A 9017-nucleotide genomic window follows, 5' to 3' on the forward strand; every position below is an offset into this window, starting at 1 on the left:
GGCCCACCAGGGGGCCCATCTCCCTCCCCGGTGACGCACGCGTCGCGTCTCTGTCCGTCCTCTCTGATCGGAAGGAGAGGATAATCCCCGCGCCCCACCACCGCTTCCGGGGGATCGCATATCCGCACGCGCACCGCTTCCAGAACCTTCCATCCCCAAAGCGGCCCGCTGCTACGGCTACTCCCCCTCCCCCGTCACCTACCTGCCACCCTCGCATCCCCATCCTCCCTCCACGATCCGATCCCATCAACTCAACTGGTGGCGCGCCTTCACGGTGATCACGCCCACGCCGTGCTTGCTTGCGCCCGTGTCTCCGCGCGCCCATTCCTCCGCCTTTGTCACTTGTATTTACATCCCCCTATCTCTCGTGCCTCCCTGCCGAAGCGAGGGGGTTCTCTCGGCTGCTGCCGTGAGCCACCGGATGATGAATCCGGTCAAGGTGGAGGGCCGCCCCACCCCCACCCCCTCCCCGGCGGCCGCAGGCGGCGGAGGGGCGCCGAGGCCGATGGACGGGCTGGGCGACGCCGGGCCCACGCCGTTCCTCGCCAAGACCTACGACATGGTCGACGACCCCGCCACCGACGCCGTCGTCTCCTGGACCGCCACCAGCAACAGCTTCGTCGTCTGGGACCCGCACCTCTTCGCCACCCTGCTGCTGCCGAGCTACTTCAAGCACAGCAACTTCTCCAGCTTCGTCCGACAGCTCAACACCTATGTAAGTATCAGACCTCTCCCCCTTCTCCTTGCTGCTTTGCTTTGGGCCCTTTATGCCTAAATTGATTGGTTGGTTGACGCCAGTTGCTGGTAAACCACAAGGGTTAGGAATGACTGGAGCTTGGGATTACTAAAAGTACTGGAGTATCTGCTCACCCGGGGATTACTGAAATTTTGATGTATCCAACTTTGCCTCGTGTTCACAGTCCTAGCGGCTCTAGTTCACAAAGTATGGCAGGGGATCATTGACATATGAATAGACCAAGTTAGTTAGAGAGTGATTGACATCACTAGTGGTTTGGGGGTCTCACAGTGGCATTGTGGCTTGAGGACTATGAGGATGAAGACAAGGTCCAGTTTGCAGTCTAATTAATAGATCAAATTTTAGCTACCATTATTCTCCCTACATACCTCCATCTTTATGGATGCTGTTTTAATTTCAATGAAGTTGTGCTGCAACATATTATGTACATGTTCGCCTAGGTACCTAAGAAGAAATAACCAATAGGATGATAGCCGATACTTGGTAGTACGTGTCATGTTTTCGTTTTATGCAACAATTCATAAAAATTCTCGGAATCTACAGAGTCAGTTGACATCAACTTGGAATGTACAAGCACACGATAACCTTAAAGCCAGCTGCTAGTTTGTGTGTGCTATTTTTATTTTTAGACACTGGTTCGTAAAAATCCTTGAATTAACCAAAGTTGCAAGTACTTGAGTCAAATCCATAACCTACAGAATTACCTGAGTGCAATTTGGAATTACAAGCACATGGTAAAATTGAAAATAGGCGAAAAGCCTAAGATAGTTGTGTTCTGAAATTGAAGATGTACAAAATTTAAAGCCTTGATACTTTGGCCAAAAGATCTGATCAGAAAGAGTAAAAAAGGATGTTTGTTATGCTACTGTCTGTGTTGCCTGTAGTAGAAAAATTGATATTTTGGCCAAAAGATCAGAAAGAGTAAGAGAGGAAGTATGGTATGTTAGTGTCTATGTTTCCTCTAGTAGCATTGCCGATAATGTGGGTTATTCTCTTATATATATGATATATCCTAAAAAGTTGCGTGTGTTGGAAGAACAAATGTTACAGGATGATTGTTGCATTTTTAGGAGAACCTTGAGATTTTTTTGTTTTGGGGAGGTTTGTGCGTTGAGTTAATCTGTGGGTAGTTTTATTGACCTTATAAGTCTTTGAGAGCATGTGTGCAGTCACCAACTCAATGCTCTCATGATGATGTTAGCTCCGAGTTGGTTTCACACATTATAGTTAGGCTATCACCTGATCTTTTGAGTAAAATCTTCCAGTTGATACTTCATTTGTTTGCCTTGAGTAAAATCTTCCAGTTGATACTTCATTTGTTTGCCTTGAGTAAAATCTTCCTATTGATACTTCATCTTGCCTTGAGTAAGCTTCCAGTTCATACAATATTAAAGGATGAAGATGAAGAGGAAAGTTGACAAATAAAGTGAAGAACTGAAACCAGCAAACTGAAAAATGTATCATGAGAACTGAAACTTGTCATAAAGAGGTAAATTAGATATTCTTACAGGCTCATCTTCTTCACACTCTCTCTCTCTCTCTCTCTCTCTCTGCCACTGTTGTTTCTCTAAATTTCTGAATGGTTAATTTGCTGTTGGATAAACCTTCTTTCTGCCTTATTTAATTATCCGATTTCTGACATGGTTGTTACCGCCTTTGGCAGGGCTTCAGAAAGGTGGATCCTGACAGGTGGGAATTTGCAAATGAGGGATTCTTGCGAGGGCAGAGGCACCTTCTCAGAAATATTAAGCGCCGGAAACCTACACACGGGTCTCAGAATCAGCAATCTCTTGCCTCCTACCTTGAGGTGGGAAACTTTGGACATGACGTGGAGATAGATCATTTGAAAAGGGACAAGCAGCTCTTGATGGCTGAAGTGGTCAAGCTCAGGCAGGAGCAACAGAACACAAGGTCAGGTCTGCAAGCCATGGAAAAGAGGCTGCAAGGAACCGAGCAGAAGCAACAGCAGATGATGTCGTTCTTGGCGCGAGTCATGCAGAATCCCGTTTTCATACGCCAGCTGATCTCCCAGAGTGAGATGAGGAAGGAGCTTGAAGATGCCATCTCAAATAAAAGACGGCGCCGCATCGACCAGGGACCTGAAGCCGTCGATAGCATGGGCACTGGCTCTACCCTGGAGCAAGGGTCACATGTAATGTTTGAGCAGCAGGAGCCAGTGGATTCATTCGTGAACGGTGTCATATCCGATCTTGAAAGCTCGTCCGTCGATACAAAGGGAGCTGAGGTGCAGCAGAGTGTTGCTTCCAGCCGTTCGGAGCAACTGAGAGGCAGGCCCAGTGGAGAGCTAAATGATGATTTCTGGGAGGACCTGCTGCATGAAGGGGGGCTCGGCGAGGAGGCCAGCAACCTTGTGGTTCCAGATGACATGAACTTGTTGGCTGAGAAGCTGGACTAGCTCTACTCGAAGAACAGGAATTCCAGACAATAATCCATCGCATTCTATCGCCGAGCAGCCTTGAGAATCCTTACCAGAATGCCTGTTGTTATATATGTATATATATGTCTGTTTCGGCCATGATCAGTCAGTTGAGTGGATCACTGCTGCCTTTGGTGATGATGCCACCATATTATCTTAGCGTCGGTCTTATTTTCGTCAATGCCATGTTTGGTTCAACTTCTGGGAGGATTCTAGTGGGTTGCTTGCGATTACGAGGGATCATCTATCTGCCAGTGTCTCTGTGCAAAGATTTTAGTCGGATTGGGCTGTATGCCTGTATCCATCTAGTTTTCTGATAGCTAGTGTCATCCATATGAGAATAAATATGATACGTAGTACCCAGTATATGGCACGCATATGTGCAGTGATTGTATCTGGATGATATTGATGTACAGTAGTATCATGGTGTGTCTATGTGTAATGTACTTGCTACCATCTTCTTTTAGGCAACTGTACTTGTTGCTTCCTTTGGGAGGCTTTGTACTGTATCCTGTATTCCTCACTAAGGAATTGGTATCTAAAGTTCCTCACATTAAGAAAGTTCATATCAGAAGTAAACAGCATTAATTCCTGACTTGTAAACCCTGATGCATTGCATTAGACCTGTAAGTTTATCACGGAGTATGTCACAATTTCTGTTGTTTTCTCCCACATTGCATTTGTGTAAGTTAAAATTTATTTGCTTGGTTTTAGAACAAAACACTTACTTCCATAAACTAGGTTGCAAGATAAATCACTTCACAAACCTAACAGCTTATACATTGCTTACCATATAGCTAATGAAGAGTTGATATATGTACTCGTTGTTTTATCTTCTGATACGGCCAAACTAAATATTACTTGAAACTCAACAGCCAGTCGCCAGGTATATATATAACTATAATAAAATAAATAAATAAAAAATATGGCAAACCGATGCTTCGTTGAACATGCTTTTATCATAGAACAGATGCAGTAGAATCTTTTTCAAAATGTGGGCAATAACTTTGCAGTATGGACATTACATTCCATTGGGTGTTGAATGATAGATTGGGCAGTACAACCGTTGAACAAAATTGAATACTTTCTCCACGAAATGTCAGAAATGCAAATCAAATCTAGACCCTCTTCTTCCGAGCAGAAGATGCCGGCGACGGCGGCGCCGAGCATGAGCAGAGACCGCGCAGAATGGCAATGACAGCAAACACGGCGTATGGAACATACATCTGAAGCAGCTTCGTGGTTGCCTTCCCTGAGCCCAGCATCTCACCAAATATTGCCGACTGAAACAATTGCAATCACTATTAGTAGGAACGGAATCAAGATAATAACCATAGTGATATGGTAGCGATTGACTGAAGCTGGTGACACAGAAAATTTAGAGATGCTGATCTATTCAATTGCCAAGTAAGAAAGCTTAAACGGCCATGCATCGGATCAGATCATTCGTTCACACGAAATAGGCAGATCCACATCGTTGTCCCTAACTTATCACGAACATACATCTAGAAATGCTCTGCTGAGACGCGGAGTGATTGGGTTACTGTGGAGTTGACCTCTGATTTTGCAGATCCGAAGGATAGGCGGCACATTTAGTAGCAGACCGACATGCTCTCGATAAATCGTGGACAGGGAATAGAGCGGGGAGGGGGCGAGAGATGGGGATTACCAGGGAGGTGAGGGTGGTGACGCCGACCATGAGGGAGGTGGTGGCGGCCCATCGGCGGCGGGCGAGGACGCCGTAGACGGTGGCGACGGAGAGCGGCCAGAGGAAGGCGAGCTCGAGGCACAAGAGGCCGCGGAAGAAGGCCGGCGGCTGGGCCATGAGGTAGTCGTCGAACTCGGCGGCGTACCAGCGCTTGAGGTCCCGCAGCTGCGCCGGGTAGGCGTCGTGCGAGAGGACGGCCTGCGCGTCGATGAGCGGGACCCCCACCGCGATGGTGAGGGAGAAGAGGACGACCACCGCGTCCGCCACCGCCGAGACGACGCCCATCGCTTCTGCCGTGCCCGTGCGTGCCTGGTCGTGGTCGTGGTCGTGGGTGCGTGATGTACCTGGCTGGGATCTGAATATCTGATGAAATGGCTTGTTTTTGTTTCGCGTGCGGGGTTATTTTACGAGCCTGGGCAGAAACACACCAAAGGTGGGAGAAGAAGAGCATGTGAAAGCCTCAGAGTTATTCTCACTTACTCCCTCCGTCCGGAAATACTCGTCGGAGGAATGCATGTATCTAGATGTATTTTAGTTCTAAATACATTTATTTTTATGCATTTCTCCAACAAGTATTTTCGGACGGAGGGAGTACATACAACATGCAAACACACCTTCTCATAAGTTCATCTCTAACCGATCCCTTAAAAGCCTCTAACGAAGTATATATATGAGAGACAAACGCACTTAGCCAATCTCTTAAACGGTTAAAGAAGTTAAAAGATAAATAAGAGTTGGCCTCCAAAAGCAGCTTGAGTCTCTCAAATATATTCTATCGGTGTCGCTTCTCAGGATAATTTTCGGCCGTCTCCACTACCGCCCGAGGCACCACCACAGCCCCCGATTCCGGCTGGAATAGATCCGAAGGCTCCTCCGCTACCCTGTCGGGTGCGACGGCATTGGAATGGACCCCCCCCTCCCCCGCTCGTCAAGAAAGAGGTTGGGAATAAATAAAAAACTTGCTCCAGACCGGTGCGCCGTCTACAGCGACCGGTGGCAAGGCCGCGACGGTCACTATGGCGACATGCTGGCCTTTCCCTTGCTCCCGTCGGTGACAAGCGCACGAGAAAGCCGACGGAGGCGATGAAGGCGCTCACCGAGAAGGCAAATCTTGTATAATCATCGACAATGACAAGGCAATACCTCCTCCCTCCCAAGCTATCATAAGATGGAGGTCCAAAGAGATCCAAGTGAAGGAGCTCAAGGGGCATCGTCGTGGTAATGATAGTCTTCACCTTATGTTCTTTTTCATGTAGCTTTCCGGCAATGCAAGCACTACAAGGATGATCTTTGACAAAAGACACATTGGTTAGTCCAAGAATGTGCTCCCCCTTTAAGAGAGATTCTAAATTTATCATGCCAACGTGGGCTAGCCGTTGGTTCCATGGCCACCCCACGTCGGCCTTGGCCATTTAGGCATGTTGCAATATGAGTTTTCTCTTTTAAGAAATCAACCACGTAAAGACTGTTTTCAACATGCCCGTCGAAGACCGATTTGAGATTGCTCCTCTTAAAGATGGTCACAAGGAATTCACCGAAACGTGAATCATAACTGACACTTGCCTATTGAATAGTTGAAAATAAATTATAGAGAAGGGATTGAACAAGCTTGATATTTCGTAAGTGATGAATCGCTAGAGATTACCACCTTGCCCAATCCCAATACCTTGCACTTGCTATTGTCACCAAAATTCTTTATGAGGAACCAAAATCCAAACTACTCGGGAGCATGTGACACGTCACTTGGTGATGCCGTGAAGAACCGTCAAAACTACACTGAAAACTGAAATTAGATTTGTGAAGAGCTGACGTATCACCTACATGGAACCGGGACATTCTTTATGAGGAATCGACATCCAACCTATTCGGAAGCGTACGACACATCACTGGGTGATGCCATGAAGAACTATGAAAACTACACTAGGAACCAAAGTTAGATTTGCGAAGAACCGACGTACCGCCTACACGGAACCTAAAAATTCTTTATGAGGAACCAAAATCTAACCTACTGATAACCCACAAGTATAGGGGATCGCAACAGTTTTCGAGGGTAGAGTATTCAACCCAAATTTATAGATTCGACACAAGGGGAGCCAAAGAATATTTGTAAGTATTAGTAGTTGAGTTGTCAATTCAGCCACACCTGAAGATTAATTATCTACAACAAAGTGATCAGGAGCAGAGTAGTTTGATAGTTTTGATAGTAGTAACAGTAGCAGCGGTAACAGTAACAGTGATAGCAATATTTTGTAGCAGGTGTAACAGTGGTGATAGCAGTAGTAACTTAGCAAGAATAATATAAGATAAATTCGTAGGCACTGGATCGGTGACTTGTTGGATGATATTCATCATGAGACAGTTATAACCTAGGGCGATACGGCACTAGCTCCAGTTCGTCAATATAATGGAGGCATGTATTCCGTAAAATAGTCATACATGCTTATGGAAAGAACTTGCATGGCATCTTTTGTCCTACCCTCCCGTGGCAGCGGGATCCATATTGGAAACTAAGGGATATTAAGGCCTCCTTTTAATAGAGAACCGGAACAAAGCATTAACACATAGTGAATACATGAACTCCTCAAACTACGGTCATCACCGGGAGTGAGCCCGGTTGTTGTCACTCCGGGGTTGCCGGATCATAACACGTAGTAGGTGACTATAACTTGCAAGATCGGATCTAGAACATGGATATAATTATGATAACATAAACGGTTCAGATTTGAGTTCATGGCGCCCGGGCCCAAAGTGACAAGCATTAAGCATAGCAAAGTCATAGCAACATCAATCTAAGAACATAGTGGATACTAGGGATCAATCCCTAACAAAATTATCTCGATTACATGATGAATCTCATCCAACTCCTCACCGACCAGCGAGCCTACGAAGGAATTACTTGAAGGAAATATGCCCGGGAGGCAATAATAAAGTTGTTATTTATATTTCCTTATATCATGATAAATGTTTACTATTCATGCTAGAATTGTATTAACCGGAAACTTAGTACATGTGTGAATACATAGACAAACAGAGTGTCACTAGTATGCCTCTACTTGACTAGTGTCGGAGTAAATGGCCACGGGTAGCCTAACCGACTACCCCTGGTTCTTCAGAAAAATTATCAGGCCTTTGGGCCTTCAAGCACTCCAAGCATTTGGGCCGCCTTCCCTGGCCGGCTACCTCTGAAGCCGACTCTCGGAAGACGACCCAGCCTCAAGCAACCCCTCCCCAGGACGACTACGGGGTGGCCGACTCCAAGAAGCCGGCCAAAGAAGGACGCCGACTCCTAGGAGCCGGCCGAGACCACAACCACCAAAGCTGTTCCCACATAACGGCGACAAGATGGGGTGTGGCCACAGTGCGGCCCACTACCCCCGAAGCCCGAGGCGGGCATGGCTACAGGAGGCCGTACGGGACGGCCGTCTCCCGTGCGGCTCGGCACTGTAGCCATGTTAGCCTCAACGTCATCCACGATAGACTCCCGTATGGCCCACGGGCGGCGGGCCCCTTTAGCCAGAGAGAGACGTGGAGGCGGCCCGGCCTTTCCCAGTCGGCCAAGGGCATAGCCGGCCCCCCGAAGCCGGCTACTCCCTTCCTCGAAGCAGGAGCCCCATTAAGGAGACAAGACGAGGTAAGGCTACAGTGAGTGCCCCCGAGGCGGCCCACTGTAGCCACGCTTACCTCGACAAAGCCCTCGTCATCAGAGGCGAGGCTACAGTAAGCAGCCGCCGACAAGACCCTAGGCGGTGGGGCCGGCCTGTCGACCAAGAAGCCGGCAGCCGGCGGGACCCACCAGTCGGCGGGACCCAACAGCCGGCGGAGAAGCCAGCGAGCGTAGACACTGACGGCTGGGATCAGAGCCCAGCCGGATTACCATTGTACCCCCGGGGGGTAGGCCTATATAAACCCCCCTGAGCACCCATGCAAAGGGTGGGCCTCTGAGCATAGTTGGCTTCTAAGCATAGCGCACACACCATAGATAGAGAGAAGATAGAGCTAGCCTTGTTCTCCTTCTCCCTTGAACCTCAAAACAGCTCTAGGAGCGATTGTAGCTACCTTTCCTTGATCTAGTGATCATGCGGAGACCCCGCAGAGCAGGACTAGGGGTGTTATCT

General features: G+C 47.8%; 2 protein-coding genes across 2 annotated transcripts; one reads left to right on the forward strand and one right to left on the reverse strand.

Moving 5' to 3' along the window:
* Positions 1–106: 106 nt before the first annotated feature.
* LOC123123185 (heat stress transcription factor A-2e) lies at positions 107–3782 on the forward strand. The gene is made up of 2 exons (XM_044543651.1): positions 107–715; positions 2421–3782. Exons 1-2 carry the CDS (start codon positions 422–424, stop codon positions 3171–3173), a joined length of 1047 nt encoding a protein of 348 aa, XP_044399586.1. The 5' UTR covers positions 107–421; the 3' UTR covers positions 3174–3782.
* Positions 3783–4134: 352 nt separating this feature from the next.
* Positions 4135–5337, reverse strand: LOC123123187 (sigma intracellular receptor 2). The gene is made up of 2 exons (XM_044543653.1): positions 4864–5337; positions 4135–4477 (listed from the first exon to the last, which is right to left on the reverse strand). The coding sequence occupies exons 1-2, from the start codon at positions 5185–5187 to the stop codon at positions 4313–4315; spliced, it is 489 nt and encodes a 162-aa protein (XP_044399588.1). The 5' UTR covers positions 5188–5337; the 3' UTR covers positions 4135–4312.
* Positions 5338–9017: the final 3680 nt, after the last annotated feature.

The sequence above is a fragment of the Triticum aestivum genome, chromosome 5D, assembly GCF_018294505.1.
Source record: "Triticum aestivum cultivar Chinese Spring chromosome 5D, IWGSC CS RefSeq v2.1, whole genome shotgun sequence".
NCBI lineage: Eukaryota > Viridiplantae > Streptophyta > Magnoliopsida > Poales > Poaceae > Triticum > Triticum aestivum.